Source organism: Convolutriloba macropyga, unplaced genomic scaffold (genome assembly GCF_964194025.1).
Source record: "Convolutriloba macropyga unplaced genomic scaffold, txConMacr16.3 SCAFFOLD_3239, whole genome shotgun sequence".
NCBI classification, from domain to species: domain Eukaryota; kingdom Metazoa; phylum Xenacoelomorpha; order Acoela; family Convolutidae; genus Convolutriloba; species Convolutriloba macropyga.
The window spans coordinates 1-23,771 of record NW_027450053.1 but is presented as its reverse complement, the minus strand read 5'-3'; the positions used below and the strand labels follow the sequence as shown (position 1 = coordinate 23,771).

The following is a 23,771-nucleotide window of genomic DNA, read 5'->3' as shown; positions in this document are numbered from 1 at the left end:
AAGAAATTTTTCTCTAGGACTTGTACAGTAAGAGGAAAAAAATGATGTACAATTGACCTTTGATGACTCATACATATGTTATATGAGCAAAATTGATGTTTTTTAAAGTAGTTTTGTGTTAGTTTTTACAAATGGAACAACTTTTCCCTAAGAAATTTTTCTCTAGGACTTGTACAGTAAGAGGAAAAAAATGATGTACAATTGACCTGTGATGACTCATACATATGTTATAAGAGCAAAATTGATGTTTTTAAAGTATATTTGTGTTAGTTTTCACTAATGGAACAACTTTTCCTTAAGAAATTTTTCTCTAGGACTTGTACATTAAGAGGAAAAAAATGATGTACAATTGACCTTTGATGACTCATACATATGTTATGCGAGCAAAATTGATGTTTTTAAAGCATATTTGTGTTAGTTTTTACTAAACGATCAACTTTTACTTAAGAAAATCTTCTCTAGGACTTGTACATTGAGAGGAAAATAATGATGTACAGGTGACCTTTGATGACTCTTTCGTACTTCATATCACTAAAACTAATACTTAGTGTTCACCAGTGTTTTAAATTTTGCTTTAAAAAATTATATGGCACCGGTATATTACTCTAATGGCAACACTATACCCTATTATCTTCCATGCAAAACCGTACTCTACTTTACCGACTCAAATTTTTACTCAAATTTCATGCTTGCTATTATTGAATTCTATACAACAGTATCTTAATAAAACCTACCTTTAACCTCCACTCAGTACTATACCCTAGTATTCAGATTCAAATCTTCAACCTTTTTGTCCCCCCCCAATTGCATATAATCCATTATATACAATACTATCTGCCTGACAAAATTTACTCTATAATTATTGTTTGATACTACAAGCTTTCATCAAGATTCAAATCATCACTTCCTTTTTTTTACTTGTGTGCAGATATTGGAATCTATACCCCCTTTTGTCTCCATAAAATACTAAACCAAGCAATCTTGGTACTAATCTTCACCATGTTACGAGCGTGCAGATATTCAAAATTATTTCCTGTATATATTATATCGTAGTTATTCAAAGCTATACCACATTCTAAACAAGACAATTCTATATCTTTTTATCCCTATGCAAATCTGAATCCTAATATTTTTTTTCCAAATCTTATCCTTATCTTGCCGACAGTCAAACCTATATCTTACTGTCCCAACGGCAATTTTGTTCGGCTAAATAGTATGCAATGTTTTACCCTATTAAACCCAATCAAATCTTCACCCCATTACTTAATTGCAAAGGCTGCAATCTACACTCTTTTTTCCCCATGGCAAACTTTGTTTACCTTATTAGCCACATGCAATTCTGTTTCCTTCTATCCTGATTCAAATCTTTGCTCTTTTATTTGCTTGCAGAAAATCAGTTCTACGTGTTTTATCCTCAAGGTAAAACTATACCCTATTATCTCCATGCAATAAGTGGAATGTAATTTTCAACTTCTGGAATTTACCAAGTAGCGTCTCTACATGTAATCGCTAAAACCTATTACTCTCATGCAAAAGCTATACCCTATAATCTTTATGGGATTTCCACTCCATTACCCCCATTGCACGATACCCCCATAGTCAATTGCTCCCTTACCGTGCGTAAAAACAGTTTTCTCTACAGTTTACCAGCTTCTGTAATTACTCCTTATAAACAAAGAAGGTACCTGTCTACTTAAAATAATGGAGTTAAGGTAAGTTTATTACATATTCAGGCAACAATCCTAACATACAGGGAATAATTGCCAAGAACTTTTCATCCGCGCGCATGATCGAACATGTTTGGGGAAAATCAGCCAAAAAGTGAGTCAGGGTGTATAGGTTTGTTACTACTACTGTCATTCAAGCACAATCAAAGTCAACGGGTGGGAAAAAATCTACACGATTGGGGGGATGTCCGATGATGTATATTCCCGTGGACGGGATTGAGGGAAGGTGTTTCTACCTGAGTGAACCAAATGGCAACAGATACACATTCTTTGAAGCGAAGGAGGAATGTGAAAAAGAGTTAGGATTTTTGGGTCTTCCCATTATAGCCCCCCATTATGGTATATTTAAGGGCAGGGTGGGTGTAGGTTATCTGACAACGAAGCTCAAAACCTTTCGCTGCGACCCTAGACCGCTCTGATCAGACCATTTGTGTCGCACACGGTGGCGTTGTGGGACCCAAAATACATGGTCTGGGAAACCTCTCAGGGCTGCTGAGCAGATGGTAACCCGACTGCCCAACATAGATTATTCCACAACTGATTTAATCCTCAATTTAATACATTTGCAATAACTCAATTTTGAAGCACTCGTTCAATCAAGTTTAAGCATCGGGCTCGAGTTTTTAACTTCTACAAACGCACACAAAAAACCAATATATACATTTAGTGTTCAATTCAGCACAGGAGCGCTGGCATTTGCAGTTACGGAAAGTATTTGTGTTTCAGCGGGTCCATGTTTGAACCGAAAGATGAGAATGAAACAAGTTTAGTAGAGAAACAATTCAAGCAGCGGTTCACTGCAGATACAGAAAACTTAGGGGGTAAGCAAAAATTCCTGGCTCAAACAACCTACAACAATTTTTCAATCGTTGCTAATATAGCCTGAAAGAGAGGTAATCTATCACGCTGTCGTACGCTAATCCTTATGCCTACGATAGTATCAAAATTCTACTACTAGTAGAGTATACTATCAGGGAAAAACGAAGTAGAAAAATACAATCCTACTTGCAACTTGATCCCACCTAGATAAATAAAAGAATGGCAAGGAAAGTAAGTCTCTTTTATGAACAGACAGACAAAAGAGCAACACTATTAATAGTATAGTGGTCATGTTTATCTAGGTCACTTATCGTCAGATTTAGTACACGGAATAGAGATAAGGTACTCAATGGGCAGAAGAACATAATGAGAATCTATGGAAATGCGAGCATCAAATGTATCATATTAATTGAGATTAAGTGCATATAACTCATTTCCCCGTGAGAGAAAGATGTTTATCGGAACGTGAAAATTTACATAATCATCATAAAAAACAAACAAAATTATGAAGCAATTCAACAAAAATAAATGATTAATTGTTAAAGAATTACTCTGATTTATTGGAAGTTGCAAAAACAGATCAACTGATAAGAGGATTTGTGGTATTCTAAAAACCGTAATCTTGAAAGTGATAGAGATAAAGATTAAAAGAACGTTTTATGTGATCTCAATTATTGATCGAATACTATAAATGATTCATTTTTGGCCGGCTTGATTATCAGGTTCTCGTCTAGTCAGTTTCCTTGAGATTTTTCATGTTCAGTAAATATTCCCTCAAATGTGGCGTTTTGCTCCAAATTTTCTCGGCCAGTTCTTCGGATTCATCCATTTAAAGTTTGGATATTTCCAGAACATTTCTTTGTGAGTACACTGTCATGACATCCGTTTCCGAGTTCAAAGATTCAATCCGAAAAATATTTGCCTGTTGGCAAAGATCTGGAGACTCGATATTCACGTTCAGATCAGTGACGGCGCTCTTGACTGATTTGACCACTGAAACGCTGGCTGAATGTACCGAAATCTTAGCACCACTCCCATGTTTTTTATGGAGACGCCTTTCCTGGAGCTTGAACTACTATCAGGAATTTGACCCCGACGCCGGAAAATTGGTTTGCGCAATTCGTGTCCGCTGTATCTTGTGGATTACACCACATGATGAATCGACATGTCTTGGATTTCAGTGGCCTGGAGCTCTTCTTCTTCCGCTTGCCTCTTGTTCTTATCCTGTCTCTTTATCGAAATGGGTACATACCTGAATAAACCCAGTTTGAGGTCCCAGACGGAAAGTCAATATGTCAGACCCAGAAGAACGCACGACGGTTGTGTCGTGCGTTCAAATTTGCATGGTCTGAAAACAAGAAAAAATGCACGAAAGTCTGGACATGAACGCACGAAAAGTATGATGAACGCACGAAAGTCTGATCATGAACGCACGAAAAGTCTGGCGAACGCACGAAAGTCTGATCATGAACGCACGAAAGGTCTGGTGAACGCACGAAAGTCTGGACATGAACGCACGAAAGGTCTGATGAACGCACAAAATTCTGATCATGAACGCACGAATAGTCTGGTGAACGCACGAAAGTCTGGTCATAAACGCACGAAAGGTCTGATGAACGCACGAAAGTCTGATCATGAACGCACGAAAAGTCTGGTGAACGCACGAAAGTCTGGACATGAACGCACGAAAGGTCTGATGAACGCACGAAAGTCTGATCATGAACGCACGAAAAGTCTGGCGAACGCACGAAAGTCTGGACATGAACGCATGAAATGTCTGATGAACGCACGAAAGTCTGATCAAGAACGCACGAATAGTCTGGTGAACGCACGAAAGTCTGGACATAGGCACTTTCCGCCTGGGACGGTCTGGACATACCGACTTTCCGTCTGGGACATCAACCTGGGCAGTTTTTGTCTCATTAGTTTGGGTATACGCAACTGAAGGCGCGTTGGACATTTGAGTTTGTTGTTCGCTAGTCCTACTTTAAACTATTTCCAATTTATTCGCTTTTTGAGTTCAGCTGCGTGTGAAGCGAGTATCTTGTCTGTTGACTTTTTGGTTTGTTGCAGTGATCTTAAATCTTTATAATAGACTAGTGGCATTGCCCTTTCTTACATTGTTGCGAAATTGGTTTGGTTACAAACGTGAACGGGGTTTTCCTGGCGCACAGATTTACAACAGGGTTGCTGTAGACTTTATCGCTGTCTCAGATGCAGGGACTTCAGACAACTCGTCTAGGTGGCTTTTTGGCACGCGTTTTGGTACCTTTTTTCTTGAAATTGAGATCTTCGCGGAGCCTTCTGCACGGGGAATTGGTTAAGTTTTGTCATTGAGATAAAATCTGTTTTCCATATCCGGTTTTTGTTGATATCTGGCAGTTGCGTTTTCACTGAGGCGCTTTCTGTTTTTCAACCTGGCTACGATAACCCGTTTCGTTCTAATTTACGTATTATGGTAGTTCTTTTCCTTTATCCGATTCAGCATCGAAAAAACAAATCGTAAAAATGTTTTAAATGTGTGTTTGATGATCAGTTTTCGAGGATATGTTTCCTAACGGAGTATTCGAGGGTCGACCGTAATGTGCATTGAACGGAGAGCTTTTTTGGTTTTTTGCTAACACATACGAAAGTAATAGTTTTCATCTCTTAATGCTTTTTGAGAACTAATTCGGGTCAATATTCACATTATTTCGTCGTTCGGAGCCAGTGAGCCTATGTTTGATAGTCTGAACCATTCTTTCGGCAAGTCCTATAGTGCAATGGTTGATTATCGGTGCTTCAATTGAGTTTATGTTGTGTTCATCGCAAAATGTTCGAAATTGTGTACCGACTAAGCTTCTTGTTTGATCTGCCGGTATGAACGTTGGTATGCCGTGATAAATCACCCCTCTTCTACAATATGCATCATGTATTCGCTTGACGTACCCGAATACATATTTGCCGTTTGGAAATTTTTCAATCTTTCTCTTGCTACTAGTGTATAGAATTCAAATTTCTGCTCATCGAGTATCGGAATGCAAAGTTGGGTAGTATTTCTTTATTTGGTACCTTACAATTTACAAGATTTTGAACTTAAAATTGGGATTTTTTGGCTTTAGGGACTTACCTATTAGGGCACACAGAGTGTATTTTGCAGCGTTGGCAAGCAGATTGGCAATTACAGCCAACATGCATTAAAGATGAGGTCTGCTTTGCCCCAGATTCCCGCATAGAACAATTGCAGGGACTCAATAATAGGATCTTCCATTGAGTGTCGGGTTGCTACGCATTCATTAACGCAGAACCACCCGTCGCGAACGTGAAAGTGTTTCCATTCTGATTGCATCTATTTAGAGAGCTCTTTGCTTGTTTGCCCGTCTATAGTGACAACAAAAAAAGCGAATCTCTTCATAAAACGCGTCTGTCGAAGTCATCGTTTCAAAAAAGTCATCGTTTCGAGTATTGCGGCGAAATCCTCCACAGTTGCTGGGTTAACAGATGTTTAACAATATCATGTAAAGGCATCGAGTGATTGCTGCCTAAAAAAAATTCCAGTCGAAGCTAACTGTAGCGGTTTGGGGCGTTGAAATCTTCTCTTGGTGGTATCATCCGGTTGGCTGAAATCCTCTGGTTCCAATACTGTATCTGATGTACGCGAAGTTTTCATTTTATTAAGGAGGTTACTCGAGTTGGAAGTAAAAAGTTTTTTGATTGCCAATGAGAGTGAATTGGATGTAGAAAGTAATCTTTATTAAATTTGCTCTGATTTTGAAAAATAATTTAAATGAGTGACTCTTAAATAAATGTGTTAATTAAAAAGAAGTGTTTGAAGTGATTTTCTGATTCAAATTATGAAAATTTATGAAAATTTCGAACTGATGAGAGATACCGAACGTTTATTGGCGTAACAAATTGCAAAAGGCGAGTGTGAATTTGAGTCAAATGAGTATGGTTAATTTGCTCGTGACTTTCTATAAAAAATTGTCAGCAGATTGTCGCGTTCGTTTTTCGTGATTCGTTCTAGTCAAATCAATTTTTTAACAGATTCGTTCATTCGTGCAGTACGACAACTGCTGTTTTTTAACGAAATTCTCGCTTATAACGGTTTACTGTAAATTCTTTGTCAAATGCTGATTTGTGATGAGCTTCTCTGGAAATAATTCTTAAAAAGTAATCTACAATTCCCCTATTAGATCCTGGTGAACGTGGAATTTTGCTCCATTTGCCTTTAGGTAGGACAGAAAGTAGTGCGCGATAGCCTGTTACAACTGTGAAATTTTTTCCATTAAGATTTTGTTTAAAAAGCTCAATCAACGTAACTACTCCTGGTTAATCTTGTTCATAAGTGCTACATTTGTGTTCAAAAACACTCAGGATTCGATATTCATATAAGATTGGTTTCCAATCAATTTCTTTCTGCTGTTCGGGTACGCTACCGAAAACTTCTGTCGATGCATCGCATCTGACCGTTGTGCTCATTTTCTGCTAAAGTCTGCATTTTCCTTTTATGGTAGCTATCTCTCTTTTCTTTTTGTGAAAGTGTGTTTTGTGTGTATCTGTCGAAACAATTTTGGTCCATTTTTGAGAAGATCCTCAAACGGGTGACACAATTTTGCTGATTTCGGAATGAATTTTTTTATGCGGTGGACGGACCACATAATTGATCGTATTCGTTTCAAAAAGATTTCACATGGTTCTCAAAATCTATTGGAAATTGTCCAACTTTCTGATGTGGAGGGCTGGATCTTCTGAAACGGGACCTGACAAAATATGTTTCTAAAATTTTTTCCCAGCCATTTTATTAGGTCAGGGAATTTTTTAACTAATTTCGACTTTAATAGGGCATATGTCCTCGACTGCCAAAAAGGACTTGCAATCTTCCTGAATGAGTTGGTGTCCATTTCATGAGAATAGATCTCGTCCGACTAGTGGCTTCTGGCCGTCCGATACTATCATTACTTTCCTTCAGTTTTGTCCAGTTTGCAGCCATTAGATTCTATTGAAAATTTTGTTGACCCGAGATAGTTAAGGGGAGTATTCAGAAAAGATTTTTATTCGTTGCCCCTTTGCCGTTCCAGCGGCTGTTTTTGCACTGTGATAAAAGTTTATCAGCTAAAATTCCTTTTATTATCTTAGAAGGGCACCCAGAGTGTGGCAAAACTACCAAATCATCAGTATCGATTTTCACTTTTGAGTTTTTCGATTCCATCTGTTTCTCATGTTTCTCACTTGTTAATTGTACTAGTCTATAATAGTCTGAGTCTGATGTATCTGACCAACATTGTTCATTGTGTTTTGATTTCTCAAGCAAATTCACGGCATGTGTTTTTTTACTTGAACCGATCACGTAAACGTCCTGTCTGTTGCTTATACCCTCTTTTCAGGTTCCTCTTCTACAATTTGCAGCAAAATTAAGTCTGGCTGTCTGTTTCGCCGGATAGTGTGACATATTATCCTTGTCAAAATTTGTCCACATTTTCGAAATCTGCTTGTATTAAACCTGGATGAATTACTAGAGAATTGTCTCTTAAATTCTTAGTCGAACTGTTTACGTTCGCGCATCTATTGCTCAAACTACGTCTGTTTTGAGAGAATTTTCTGGGAACAGATTCATCGGAGCGCTCTCTTTTATATTCTGATTTTGAATGCTAATTTCAAATTTTTTCGCAATTTGCAACGCTCTTTCTGGGAAGACCGTTTCTGTCGCTTTGAAAGTCGCGATTATGCAAACTAAAGATGATTGGTACTCTATAAGCTCCGGAGTAGGGGTTCTATGTTTTCATTTTTCAACTGTTTCTGTAATTGCTCCGCAGAAGTGATGCATTGTCTCTTTCTTGTACAATTTGCGGCTCCACAATGGAAATCAGTCGAAATTATTGTTTCATTGCCTAATAAATGTTATTTCCACCAAATCTCTTATCTGCTTGACTTGAATGTTATCCATGTTTGCCTATGGGACTGGTCCATGAACTTTGCTAAGACCTCAATTCAAAAACGTGAGAAAAGTAACTAGCTCGCTTTTCTGTCCGCGAAAGTTCTAGGCTTCGCAAAAAATTTCTGATTCTCTAGTTCTGCGACGTCTATTTTCCCGATTTGCTCTCTGTTGAACATTCCGAGTATGCCTATTGCTTTCGTAGGTCGGACTCAGATCTGGTATGGGCTCTTTGTGTACCGATGTCTATTTTTCTTTCGCAAGAACTGCGAGTATCGCACACGACACCTTTTCTCCCATGGAACTTGAGTTTTGGGTCTGCGCAAAATAGAAATCGTCAGCTTTTTTGCCTGAGTATTGTTTTAGATTAATCCTGATGCCTACGGGATTATCGTGGTCTCCTTTAGTGTGGCCAAACTTCCAAAACATCAGTATCGATGTTCAGGTTTGATCTTTTCGGTAACATCTGTTTCTCACTTGCTGTTTTTAGTACTCTACAATGGTCAGAGTCTGATATATCTGATCAAAATTGTTAATTGAGTGTTGATTTTCTAAGCGAATACACGTTTTATGTTTTGTTACTTGACTCGATCACCTCGCAATAGTCCTGTTGTTACCTCTAGTGCTTATACCCGCTTGTCGTTTTCCTGTTCTAAAAATTTTTGCAAAATGGTTTTCCTGTTGAATTTTTGCACGTCTGGTTGTTTGCCGGACAGTTTGACTTATGATCCTTTTCAAAAACTATTTCACAATTTTGATATCTGTTCGTATTATATCTGGATGAAGAGAGATCTAGAGAATGATATAGACTAATGGATGAGATCTAGATAATTGTCTGTTAAACTTTTTGTGGAAATTTGTATGTTTGCTTGATGCTCGCGTGTTTTTTGCAGAAACCATGTCTGTATTAAGAGATTTCCTGTAACAGAATCATCGGAGCGCTTTCTATTTTATGTTTTGATCTTGATTTCTTATTCCAATTTTTTGCAAATTGTAACGTTTGTTCTGGGAAGACAATTTCTTTCAACAGTTTGCGTCATGATTATGCAAATTAAAGATGAATGTAAATCTAATAAGCTATTTTTTGTTATTTTGTTAATGGCTCCGCAGAAGTTGTCCATTTTCTATTCCTCGTTCTGTTTGCAGCTCCACATTGCAAATCTGTCGAAATTGATGTTCATATGTGTATTAAAAGTTCTTTCCATCAAATCTCTTCTCTGCTTGACTTGAATGTTTTCGATTTTTGCTTATGAATGTTTTCGATTTTTGCTTATCGAAGAGCTTCCATTCAAAATAGTAAGAAAAGTAACTAGCTAGCCTTTCTGTACGTGAGAATTCTAGGCTTTGCGCAGCAAAAATTTCAGATTCTCTAGTTCTGCGACGTCTATTTTCCCATTTTGCTCATTGCTGCACATTCCGAGTATGCCTATTGCTTTCGTAGGTCGGAGTCAGATCTGTTGTGGGCTCTTTATGTATCGGTTCATGATTTAACCAAAAAATATTGCGAAATCTATTTTTCTTTCACAAGAACTGCGAGTATCGCATACGACACTATTTCTCCCATGGAATTTGTGTTTTGGGTGTCTGTTGATCCCAGAAGGAGTCTTTGCCCAATAGAGTTCTTGAGCCTTCTTTTGCCTGCGTAGTGTCTTAGGCTAATCCTGATGTCAACGGGATTATCAAGGGCTTCCCGAGTGTGACCGAACTTCCAAATCATCGGTATCGAAGTTCAGTTTTGAGATTTTGGTTCAATCTGTTTCTCACTTGTTAGTTTTGGTCACTTGTTAGGTGTTAGTTGTGCTCTATTATAGCCGGAATCTGATGTATCTGACCAACATTGTTCATTGTGTGTTGATTTCCTAAGCAAATTCACTGCTTGTGTTTTATTACTTGACCCGATCACCTCAAAGTTGTCTTGTTGTTACCTCTAGAGCTTGTACCCGCTTGTCCAGTTCCCCCTCTACAATTTTTCGAAATAAGGTTTTCTTGTTAGGTTCTTTGCGGGTCTGGTTGTTTGCCGGACATTATAACAAATGATGATTGTCAGAAATTAGTTCACATTTTCGAATCTTGATGAATTACTAAAGAATTGTCTGTTAAACCCTCTGTTTAATTGTTTAAGTTTGCTTGATGTTCACGTATCTATTGATGAAACTATGTCTGTATTAAGAGAAACTCCGGAACAGATTCATCGGAGCACTTTCTATTATGTTTTCATCTTGAATGCTCATACTCATCAATTTGCAACGCGCGTTCTGGGCAGATTGTTTTTTTTTCAAAAGTTCGCCTTGATAGCGATAATTATCCAAATTTAAGATAAATGTATCTCTAATAAGCTCCCGGTGTAGGTGGTCTATTGTGCAATTCTCAGCTATATCCGTAATAGCTCCGGAGAAGTGATCCATTGTCTTTTCCTAATTCTGTTTGCGGCTCCAAATTGCAAAACTGCCCGAATCGTTTGTCCATTGTCTAAGAAACGTTCTTTCCATCAAATATCATATCTGCTGGATTTGAATGTTATCCATGTTTGCCTATGGGGCTGATCGATGATCTTGTCTTTGACACTTCATTAAAAGAATTAATAATAATTCTGAGCTGACTTTTCTGTCCGCGACAGTTCTAGATTTTTATCCGCGCGAAATTTCTATTTCTCTAGTTCTGCGACGTCTATTTTACCAATTTTCTCTTTGCTGCGCATTCCTGGTATGCCTATTGCGTTCTTAGGTAGGTCGGAGTTGGATCTCGGGTGTGCTCTCTGTGTATCGTTTCTTGATTTAACTCTTGATTTAATTTTTAGGCATTGGACCATGAAGTATTCCGAAGTCTATTAATTTTTTCGCAAGAACTGCTAGTGTCCATTTCTCCCTTTCTCTCAAGAAATTTGAGTTTCGGGAGTTTGCTGTTTCCAGAACTGGACTATGGCCCATGGACTTCTTGAGCTTTCTTTAGACTACCCATTGTCTTAAGGAAATCCTAATGCCTACGGGATTATAAAAGTCGTCTACTGATAAAGTGTACCAGTAAAGAAGAACGATGTGAAAGTACAATGTTAACTGCAACTTGATCCGACCTGGATAAGTGAGAGACTTGTGTGCGAAGAAAAACTCTTTTGTTCACAGACAGATGTAAGAACAGCAAAACAATAATAGAATAGAGGGCATGTATAGCAAGGTCAGATATGGTACCCGATGGGCGGAAGCCCATAATGAAAACCTATGGAAATGTGGGTATCAATTAAAAAAGAGTAATTGAGAAGTACTGCATATACCACACACGGGAAAAAAATAACGACCGTATCCCCCAGGTTTGCTCTGGTTGCTTCTGTTTTGGTTTTTTGTTTGTTTTGGTTTGGTTCGGTGGTTTGTCTCCTTCGAAAAGCAGAAATATTTCTGCGCTACATGCTGTTCAATTGTCGCAACACACTCTAAACAATTTAACTGAAAACCCTAATCCAATAGCCACCATGTAGCTTGTAGTATAAAAACCACCTATAAAAACCAATTAAAATAACTATTTCTAAATAAATCTAACTCGCATTTGCAGGCTTTAAAGTAACTAACTAAGTTAAAACTCAGCACCACAACAGAGTTATAACTCAGCCGAGTTCAACTCAGCGCTACAAGTGCAGCAATTGCTGCTAACCCTTAAGATCAATTAACACAGCTAATTTTAACCCACAGCGAATAACAGACTGCTAGAACACAATGGATTCATTGCATAACTCAGAACTAATGGGTGAAAAGAAACCGACTACTAAAAACGTGCTCAAATCGAAATAGTTTCTCAGCAACGTCTTCGCTCATAATTATCATGTGTGATCATCGGGCAAAATATCGTTAGAAGAGAAGAGTGGTAGCTAGTTTTGATATCTAGAAAACAAACTAGAAATCTTACAGCTAATTTCCTGCAAATTTTGTAGGTCGATGCGTTAAATTTAGGAAAACTATGGCGAAAAGTATATAGGAAAACTATGGCGAACTTTGCAACATGTCAAAACCAGTTACGCACTTACCTTAAGAAATTTTGCGCTTCTAAGCCTGCAAGTTAGACAATTCTGCTTGAATAAGCGTAGATCTTACATAATTTTTCGTTTCTAAGCGTGAACCCTACCTATATTTGTCGCTACTACCACTTGCTCTCGCACTGTTTCAACGCTTGAGCCTCTGTCCTTGAGACTTGAACTACTCAGCAGCTGCATTTTTGTCGTCTTTTTCTACCATTGTACAACGCTGGTTCAGCTTTCTTAAGAAGTTAACTCTTTTCGAATGGGATTCTAACATCATATATCTAAGCGTAGATTTTACATACTTTTGGCGTTTCAAAGTGTAGATCTTATATAATTTTTGGCTTTCCTAAGCTAGATTTTAGTTTTATTTTGTATTTGTCAGAGTATACTATGAATTTTTTTGAGTTCCTAAGCGTAGATCATATCAAACTTTGAGTTTCTAAGCTTAGATGTTACATAATGTTGACTTTATAAGCCTAGATTTTAAGTATTGTGGCATTTCTATGCGGAATCTTAGATCTTAGAAATTTCTGCGCTTCTAAGCAAAGATCTTGCGTAATTTTGTGATTTTAAATGTAGTGATTACCTAAATTCACTTTTTCTAATACAAGTTTTCCTGACTTTTTTCAACGTTGAGACTTGAAACACAGGCCTCCTCCATGTTTGTCGGCTCTTCTACCACTGTGACGCAATAGTTTTTCATTCTTTATGAATCAAATACCAGCAAATATTTTTCTAAACGTGGATTTGTTTATAGGTTTTTGACAATTCTAAGAGTAGCTCTTGTAAAATTTTGCATTTCTAAGCGCATATTTGGCCTTATAAACGTTTCTAAGCGTTTAGTTTTCAGTTCTGCTTGCCTAAGCGTACATCTCACACAATTTAGCGTTTCTAAGCGTAAAGCTTATCTATTTTTGGCTTTTCTAATCATCGTCCTGATATAGTTTTGTCATTTTGAAGCGTATATCTTATATCAAGTCAACGCCTGTTTTTCAGCGTTTATATTAATTAAATTTTCAATTAAATTAAAATCTAAAGTTTCACATTGCGTCAATTTTAGCGCTTACCTTGCACACTATAGCGTTTGTTTTAGAGTTGGTCTCGTATAAACTGATCATCTAAACGTCTCCGATGATTTTTATGGTATTTGTTTCACATTGCATTGATCATACACGTAAAAAGTACACAACAGTTGATAATATTGAATTTTCGGTTTCCGTGCAAAAATGTTGAGTTTAAATAAGTTTTGAGTAAATCAGATTTTTTCGCGGAGAGTCTATTCCTTTCTATTACTTAAAATATATGCAGCGTGTGAATTAAAATTTATCAAGGTTTTTTTTACCCAACACATCTTCCGAACAGCAAAATTGTCAAAATTTGAATTGAACCTGTGATTTAGAAAAATTCCGTTAAACGAAATGATTTTTTGCGAGTTTGTTTTTATCTAGCAACTTTTGTCTCCTAAATGTTCTAGCTTATTCAGACTTCGTAATATTTGCTAAAAAAGATTCATGGAAACATGTCCTAGTCTACAACTTTAAGAAATTACGATCAGTATACCATACTTGAAATGACAAAAAATGCGACTCTGAAAACGGCAAATATATCATTTTCCATTTTTAAAATAAGATTTCGACTTTGCAATTTCATATTTTAGGAGAAATTGAAAGTTTTTTGACAACTGTGCTCTTGAGGCTATGAGTTTGACAATTAAAACCTTGCAATATCTCACTTAAAACTCGACGCAGAAAAATTTTTGCTAAAGGATGAAAAAATTTTTCAAACACACCAAGTATTAAATTAACTCAACAATTGTCTGTGGAATCCCAAAACTTCAACAAAAAACAATTTTAGGAGCTGATTGTTCGTAAGAACAATGCTAAGGGAAACGCAGTTTTATTTAAGATTATTAAAAAATCTTATGCGTTGAATTTATGTAAGATCTACGCTAATAAATGTCAAAAATGCATGATCTACGCTTAGAGACAATAAAATTATGTGTAATCTACGCTTAGCAACCTAAAATTATAAAAGATTTACGCTTAGAAACCTGAAAATACTTTAGATCTAACCTAAGAAACGGAAAGTTACAAATGATCTGCACTTAGAAGCGACAATACTTTCTTTTCAACTCCTGAAGCACTTTCTACATAAATTCATGGCATTCACTGTCAATCTTACATAGTTTTTGAAGGAACCAGGACTTGACTAAGACTTCTCGAGAATTCGGACGCGTCGCTTATTTTAACTGAATAATTTTGCTGTAGTTAGTACATAATTTTGAATGCGGTTTTTAATTTAACATGCCAGTTGAAAGAAAATAGAGAAATGATGAAAGACGATTTGTCCCAATTTAGAGAAAAAAGAAGCTGAGGAGTAACTTGTAAGCACTTGTTTCAAACGCTTGATTTTTTTGCTTGGTTTCGAGTTGTGCACCACAATATAAAAAATCCTAGGCTATATTCTGTTTATTCTGTCACGTTATCTCTTTACATTTCTTTGCGACCTTTTCAGTTTTTTCGCAATTTTTTAACACTTAGAGATTTTTATGATTTGTGGGCACAAGGTTGATCGCAAGAAAACTTTCTGAGAATTGACTGAACTTAGAAATGATTTAAACCATGATTTCCCCAACCAAGCACACCTTATATTTATGATTATTTTGGAAAAAAAATGGGCACGTTGTCTGACTGGATGGAAACAATAAAACAGTTTGTGATTAAAAGTTTCTTCATTGCCTTTTCCATATTTGTAGGTAATTTTTGGCTTGGCTTTGTTTACATGGAATATAAGAGCCACTACGACAACATATCATTGTCCCCTGCAACGTGGAGAAGTATCACGACGCTGAAGGAAGTCAACATCTCATTCTCGGACCAGAATGAATACAATTTTGCATATAAAAGCTATGACAGCATCAATGATGATACCAAGTCTACTCGCAACTATAGATACATATGCGAGCTTGAAAGATGAAAATTAGCGAGTACATTTCCATTCAAAGTCTTTTCCCATGAAAAACGTGCAATTATGGCAACAGTCAACTAAACCCAAGCTCATTTACATGCCAAGATATAACAATGATATCCTATCACTGCATAATAAAACTATGATTGAGTACTTTTTCAACAGGCTCGAGTTGAGAGCTTAGCATGGTTTCAGCGCGTTATTATGTAAAAAGTAAAACTATATGCGCAGAAATGCGCTGACCTTATGATAATGGTGACAAGGAAATAGGTTTGGTAACGTTAGTACAATGTTACGACGCAGCTCACTTATTTTGACCTATTTTTCTACAAACGAAGAAATAGAAAAACTTCAAAAATTCACATCCAGTCCGAAAAATAATTGGTGTATAAGTAAAGGAAAAAATATTAGGGACGCAAACCACTAATTGAACCAAAAAATGACGCATTAGAACGGCGATGGAATTTGCCATCAAAGAGACTGGGAGATCGAACAAAACATCGACAGGAATCAACAACAGTATACATTCATTGCAGCCAAAACAAAAAATCATTTTCGAAGAGAAACTATTTGCTAAAAGTCAAAATCTCATCATAAAGTACTTACTAAACACATAACCTTCTTCTTTGCCAGAAAACCAAAAGAAGCTTGTTTCTAATGATACTGGTTACAATTCAACAGTTATAAGGATGAAGGAGGGGCGGAGTTTTCTTCAAAACAGCAAAACAGCGCAATTTTATTGAGCCAACTGATTTCAAATGCATAACAATCGTCAGATTTTAACTATAAATATCAAAAATAGATATTTTGATATACTTCCATATTATACGAATGAGACCACAAGGGGAACTATTTTAGTGATACTTAGTCATAAGGTTACAAAAATACAAGCAGAACTCAAAACTTGTTGAAACAATTTAGTATTAGACAGTGTTAAAGGCATTAAAGTCATAATCTATTTAATGAGAAGAATAGGTGTGTTTTCTTGGGTCTCCATTGGCAGCTCTCAGCAATGGGTTAATTGACAAAGATACCAAAAAATATAGGAAGTAGGGTCAAAGACATAAAAACACGATGTTTTTTTTAAAACAATTTGTGATATCATAGTCATCACATATTAAAATCACAACACAATGAGAAAACATAATTTTTGCTTGGTAAAAATAAGACAATAGCTCAACCTAATACAACTTATTTGCAGGTGGACGAAAAAAAGAACAAGTATGGTCAATCCTTAAAAAAAACTCAAAGTTTTGCAAACAAGGAATTATGAAGACAACTAAACAAATAGCAGTCATCAAATCCAATTTTTCATCAATCAGAATAAGTTCTACAGTTACAACAACAAACAGTAAAAGTAGGCAAAAACCAAAAAAGCCCAACAAACTGTGCTAAAGCCACAGAAACCAAATGCCTTTAATAGAATACACAAAAAAAGAGTCTATTGGTCTTCCGTTCACATCCATTCAACTTGACTTCGATGTATTGAGGCTAATAGCGAAAAAACTAACAAATAATACGTGAAATATTCGTAGCACCAACAAGTTATGAAAATTTCATGGCAAAATTTGGCATCAAATTCACAGATATAAAGCTTAAAATGAAAATCTGCCCGACTTTTTGAGTTTGATTTACTGGAAAGAGAATGCTACCTATAATTAATCGACCTGGAAAACGTCGATACCAAATATTTTCAAATTCAAAACACCATCAGTGATAACCTAAAACTTCAAAAAAACAAAAAATCAGGGAAAACACAATAACTCTGAGATACCTCTTCTTCGTTATTTTATTTTAGAGCAGTAAATCTTATACGATGCATTAATTTCGTTCCTATTCACCTGCTCTTCATTCCTTTATTTTATTCGGACCAAATTTTTTGTTTCCCGCTTGTAATTTATCTCTTGTTCCTATTTATTTATTTTCCCGCTGCGTGTTGAGACATGTCTGTTCATACCATTTTAGTTTCTTGATAACATTTTTCAGTTCATAATCTTGTCTTGTTAACTCAAATTCAGTTGTCAGATACTGTTTTAATTTCTCTCCTCAAATCAAGCTCAAAGATAAGTAAGAATTTTGCCTGGCGAAATCCAACGCCAATTTCAAAAGCTTTTGCTTGCGCAGCGAAGTCGACAGCAAAACAATAAAGTTCAATATGGCGCAGTCAGCAAACAAACGAACTCCTCTGGGAGTCGAAAAAACTAACAAAGGTAACGTGAAAAACTTGTAACATCAAAATTTATAAAAATTTTATGGCGAAACGCTGCATCAAAGTCATAGATATCATGTTTTGGAGTAATTTTGAAGACAAGGAAAGAATTTTGATGGGATTTTGAAGACATTTAAACAATAAGCAGCCATCGATGCCGTTTTCTCATCAATCAGAATAAAATCTACAGTTACAACAACAAAGAATAAAAGTTGGCAAAAACCAAAAAAAAGCACAAAAAAACTGTGTTAAAGCCACAGAAACCAAATGCCATTAACTGGAAACATAATAAAAAGTCATCTTTCGGCAGTTCACATCCAATCAACTTGACTTCGATGTTTCAATGTTTTGAGGTTAATAGGGAAAAACTAGCAAAGAATACCTGAAATGTTTGTAAACACCAAAAAAGTTATGGAAATTTCATGGCAAAATCTTGGATCAAAAACGTAGATAAAGTGTTTTTTACGAAAAACCACCAAATTCTTCGTTTTGGTTTAATGGAAAGAGAATGCAATCTATAACTCTTTGACCTGGAAAAATATACCATGCTAAAAAGTCACAATTAAAAAAAAACGTTTGTCATATTTTTAAAAAATGTCTGACAAGACAAATATTTTAAAAAGCAAAACACCATCAGTTATTGCATATTAATTGAAACATTAGCTACGTTCAGTTACACTTACTTATGATGCCCTGTGGACCTATTGTTAGTTATACGCTAACAATTCATAATGAACAAGAAATTCGGGCTATCTCAATAACTCTGAGATACTTGTTCTGCTTTTTTTTACTTTAGTGCAGTAAATCTTATACGATGCAATATTTTTGTTCCTATTGACTTGCTTTTCATTCTTTTATTTTAATCCGACTAAATTTCATGTTTCCCACCCGTAACTTGTCTCTTGTTCATATTTCTTTTTTTCCCGCTGCGTGTTCAGACACGTCTGTTCATACCATTTTAATTTTTTGATAACATTTTTCAGTTCACAATCTTGTTTTGTTAACTAGCATTCAGTTGTCAGAATCTCTTTTAATTTCTCTCCGCAAATCAAACCCAAAAATAATCAATAATTTTTCCTGGTAAAATCCAATATCATTTTCAAAAGCTTATGCTTGCGCAGCGAAGTCGACAGCAAAACAATAAAGTACAATGTGGCGCAGTCAGCAAACAAACGAACTCCCCTGAGAAACGAAAAAACTAACAAAGGCAACGTGAAAAACGTGTAGCATAAAAAATTGTGAAAATTTCATGGCGAAACGTTGCATCGAAGTATTGATATAACGTTTTGGAGGAATTTTGAAGACAAGGTTGGAATTTTGAATGGATTTCGAAGACATTTAAACAATTAGCGGCCATCGATGCCAATTTTTTATCAATCAGAATAAATTCTACAATTACAACAACAAACAATAAAAGTAGGCAACAACCAAAAAGCACAAAAACGGTGTTAAAGCCACAGAAACCAAATGCCATTAACTTAAAACATTATAAAGAGTCAACTGGTCTTCCGTTCGCATCCAATCAACTTGACTTCAATGTTTTGAAATTAATAGTGAAAAACTAACAAAGAATACCTGAAATATTCATAAACACCAACAAGTTATGGAAATTTTAGGATAAAATGTCGCATCAAAAACATAGATATAATGTTTAAAATGAAAAAGTTTTGTCATTTTTTCAAAAAATGTCTGACAAAACAAATATTTTAAAATGCAAAACACCATCAGTTATTGCTCATTAATTGAGACATTAGCTAGTTCAATTGCACTTACCTTTGATGCCCTGTGGACCTATAGTTAGTGATACGCTAACCATTCAAAAAGAACAGGGAAATCGGACTACCTCAATAACTCTGAGATACTTGTTCCTCTTTTTTTTTTACTTTAGTGCAGTAAATCTTAAACGATGCAATATTTTTGTTCCTATTCACTTGCCCTTCATTCTTTTATTTTAATGCGACCAAATTTCATATTTCCCACCCGTAACTTATCTTTTGTTTATAATTATTTCTTTTCCCGCTGCGTGTTCAGACATGCATGTTCATACCATTTTAATTTGTTGATAAAATTTTTCAGTTCATAATCTTGTTTTGTTCTCTTTAATTCAGTTGTCAGAATCTCTTTTAATTTCTCTGCGAAAATCAAGCTCTAAAATAATTAAGAATTTTGTCTGGCGAAATTTAACATCAACTTCAAAAGCTTATGTATGCACAGCGAAGTCGACAGCGAAGTAATAATGTACAATATGGCGCAGTCAGCAAACAAACGAGCTCCCCTGGGATTCGTAGAAACTAACAGAGGCTACGTGAAATAATTGTGCGATCAAAATTTATTTTAAAAAATTTTAGGGCAAAATGTTGCATCAAAGTCGACGAGAATACGAGCTATATTTATGGAATACCATGCTAAAAGGTCACAAAAACGAAAAGAATACGTGTCATAATTTTAAAAACCTGTAAAATTTCTGACAAATTAAACATTTCAAAAGTCAAAATACTATCAATTATGGCCTATTAACTGAGACATTAATTACGTTCAGTTACACTTACTTAGGAGGCACTGTCGATCTTTAGTTAGTGATATCCTTAATCTTCAAAAAGAACAAAGAATCAGGCAAAACTCATTGACTCTGTGATACCTGTTCATCGTTATTTTATTTTAGTGCAGTAAACCTTATACAATGCAATAGTTTTTAGTTCATATTTAATTGCCCTTCATTCAATAATTTTTTCAGACCAAAATTCCCGCTTGTAACTTATCTCTTGTTTATATTTGTTTCAATTTCCTCTGCGTGATCAGACCTGTCTGTTTATACTATTTTATTTTTCGACTACCTTTTCCAGTTTATAATGTTGCATAGTTAACTCAATTTCAGTTGTCAGAATATCTTTTATTTTATTATCGCAAAACAACCTCAAAAATTGGTAATAACTTTGCCTGGCGAAATTCAAAATCAGTTTCAAAAGTTTGTCTTCGCGCAGCAAGTCGACAGCAAAAGAACAAAGTACAAAGTACAAAATCGCAAACAGTACAGTAAGCAAACAAACGAACTCCCTTGGGAATCGATGCTTTTCGGGGCAATTCTACACCTGGCTCAACTCTTCGATGAGAAAAGTGGTGGGTACAATGCAAATTAGCATTGCTAGCCAAGGAGAACATCATCTTGAATAAACTTCTCGGCCCTAACCCAGAAATGCTAGAACCGCCCTTTATACAAAGAAACGATCATTGTTTCTACATCACAATCGGATCAGGAACGTGGTGCTCGAAACGCCCAACAGAAGATAAATTGGCAAAATAAAATCCAAAGACTTTTTGAAGCAGGCAAAATACCACCGGTGTGGAGGAGCGCAGAAATCTTAACAGAAAGAATCCACACATCATGATAGACTATCTCACAACTGGAGAACTTTGGAACATTGTGGAGGACGCATTCAATAGACGTAAGAATATAACTTCGGGGGAGGAACATTTGAACATTTCTACGAAAAATTTAAGGAAAATTTTTTTGCAGAAAAATATGATTTTGAAAACAAAAAAAGAAACGCTAATCAGATATGTCTTCATCGCTAACTTAGTCGGTCTTCAAATTAAAAAGGAGCTAATAAAACAGGCAGTAGAGTTCTAGAGCTGGCTATCAACATGGAACTTGGGATGCGGAATCAACACCAAATACAAGCTCAAAAAGGAATCTCATTCCGTCAAGCGTTACTACAATACAAAACCCAGTCTGTTTTTTTTCTCCTTTAATTGGTCTGACTTAAACAATTTCCACAGACAGGGCATCCGACCACCACAATTATACTGCTCCAATTTTGGGGCACCATAGCTTCTTGGACATTGAGATAAATAAATTGCCAAAAGCACAACTTGTGACATCTGTGGTTTAATAATCATTATGTCTAAGTATGCAGAAAAAAATCCCCAAATCAAAAGAATAAATTGGTCAACACAAGAAAGCCTCACACCGATGTCCCCGTGATCTTCCTATAAAGATTTTCAGTGTTGTTTGTATGAATCAGACTACAGTAGCGGGGATGACAACATGGTTGCCACAATGAACGATATTCTGGAGAAAAATGAACCTCTCATTATGCCCATCAAAATTGGAAACATCTTGACTACCTTACTGGTTGATTCACGAAGTGCATGCAGCGTTTTGAAGAGGTCACTGGCGGAGCCAGTAGTTAGTAGTAATCCATATGCGATGCGGGCAAGCAAGAACAACACACCACAATTCCGGACATTTTCAAACGAACCAATTAACATCGAGAATAAAATTCGAACAGCAGTAACAAAAAGTTGATGGCATATAACAACTGCCACATTCAGTCGTTGCTGATGGCCTCAAACCGCTCATTGGTCGCGATCTCTTCGACCAACTAGGACTTGCCGTCACGCAATCCTCATCTCAAAAAGGTAAACAAGTAAGTAATATCTCACCAAAATTTCCAAATCTAATATCTCGAATCGAAAGATCAAAAAACCATGTAGCACAACCAAAAATTCACAAATGGCTCAATCACGACAACAAAAAGTGGGACGTAAATATATTAATTTACAATCTATATAACTTGCACTTGATTCAAATATCCGTTATAAAGCGACTCACAAAAATATATGTTAACTGCCAACTTAGATAGGTTAATCGAATCTATTTCTCAGCAAATTAGTCATCCTGCGTCGTAAACCTAGACTCTGAACCACCCTATCATTTGAACTTTAACATAATAAGTTGCGGTATGCAGGGCATATACCGATTTCAAAGTGGGTTCTATGACATCACATATCTGCATGCGGAATTTCATAAAGCAATTACACATTAATGAGATTGAAATATAACTATTACTTTCTAAATGAGATACTGATGCTTAGCAAAGGGTCAGAAACATAACTTGAAATATACGTGTTCGATTGTCTCCACAGTCTTGATGAGGAAAATATAGGATCAACCTTCCCAATTGTTACTTTGCCAAACTAGAAATCGATTGCCTTGGATGTCGCATTTCACAATCGTGACTTTCGCTAACCGAAGGTAAAACATCCGCATTCGTATCTCTAGAAGCACAGGAAACATTAAAATATTTTGTTCCTTTCTTGGTTCAGTACATTATAAAAGTAAGTTCTTTCCAAACGCTGTAAAACTTAGTCCACTACGCCCTTTAATAAAAAAATCTCTTAATTCGCTTGGACTGATTCTCATGAAAACCGTCTTCTTGATATAAAGAATTGCATTGGAAATGCAACTGAAAGATGTAATTATAACCCGCAACTCACAAAACGAGTCAATTGTGACGCTTCACGCACAGGGCTTGGTGCTGCTCTAGAACAACTCACAGTAGACAGGTGAAAAACCAATGCATTTAAATCTAGACTTCTAAATTGTTGCGAGAAAACATGCAGCGTTAAAAGATTAGAACTCTTAGGTGTAGTTTGGTTCATTGAATATTTTAAAAACTAATTGTATGGAGAACATTTTGATGCTATTAGAGACCACAGAGCACTTCTATCAGTATTAAAAGATAACCTCACAAACAAATCCTACAACAGTCGTTTAACTCGTTGAGTAAACAGATTCATTGTCTTTGTGCTATATTTTCCCTTGACATTATTTAGAAACCTTGTCAAATTGCGTAACAATTTACGCATATTTCCAGATCCGGTTTGAATCATTCCAGGCTCAATGGAATTCAATTCAGTGTAAAGAATTTTTCCAAATGATAAATTCTTTTAGATTTTTTAGTTATCGAAATGACCTTGATGGGGGTTCTTTTTCATGGGTTCAATACTGGGTTAGTGATATAAGGCCGCAGCCATTCTGTCTCAGTTTTCTGATTTTTGTTAGATAAGGTCTTCCGTTTTTTCATCGTTAAATTACAGGTTAAGTTTAACGACTTTAGCTTAAAGGTCTTTCAATTTTAGCTGAAAGGTCTTACGTTAAATTTTAGCTAGGATATAACAATCTTCATAGAAACCTTTGTCCACAACTAGAATGTCCTCAAGAAAGTAGCAGTTGTTGCTTTGTTCTAGTAATGTATAGTTAACAACTTTCTGGAATTCTGCAATCATTTCAATGAAACCCTAAACTTTGTTTTCTAAGCGTTATGTGCATTTTATATTGGTGCTTTC

At 35.9% G+C, this 23,771-nt stretch overlaps 1 protein-coding gene across 1 annotated transcript; it reads left to right on the top strand.

Moving 5' to 3' along the window:
• Positions 1-1,871: 1,871 nt before the first annotated feature.
• LOC142355572 (uncharacterized) lies at positions 1,872-15,561 on the top strand. Its single transcript, XM_075407690.1, has 3 exons — positions 1,872-2,025; positions 2,454-2,548; positions 15,222-15,561. Exons 1-3 carry the CDS (start codon positions 1,919-1,921, stop codon positions 15,440-15,442), a joined length of 423 nt encoding a protein of 140 aa, XP_075263805.1. The 5' UTR covers positions 1,872-1,918; the 3' UTR covers positions 15,443-15,561.
• Positions 15,562-23,771: the final 8,210 nt, after the last annotated feature.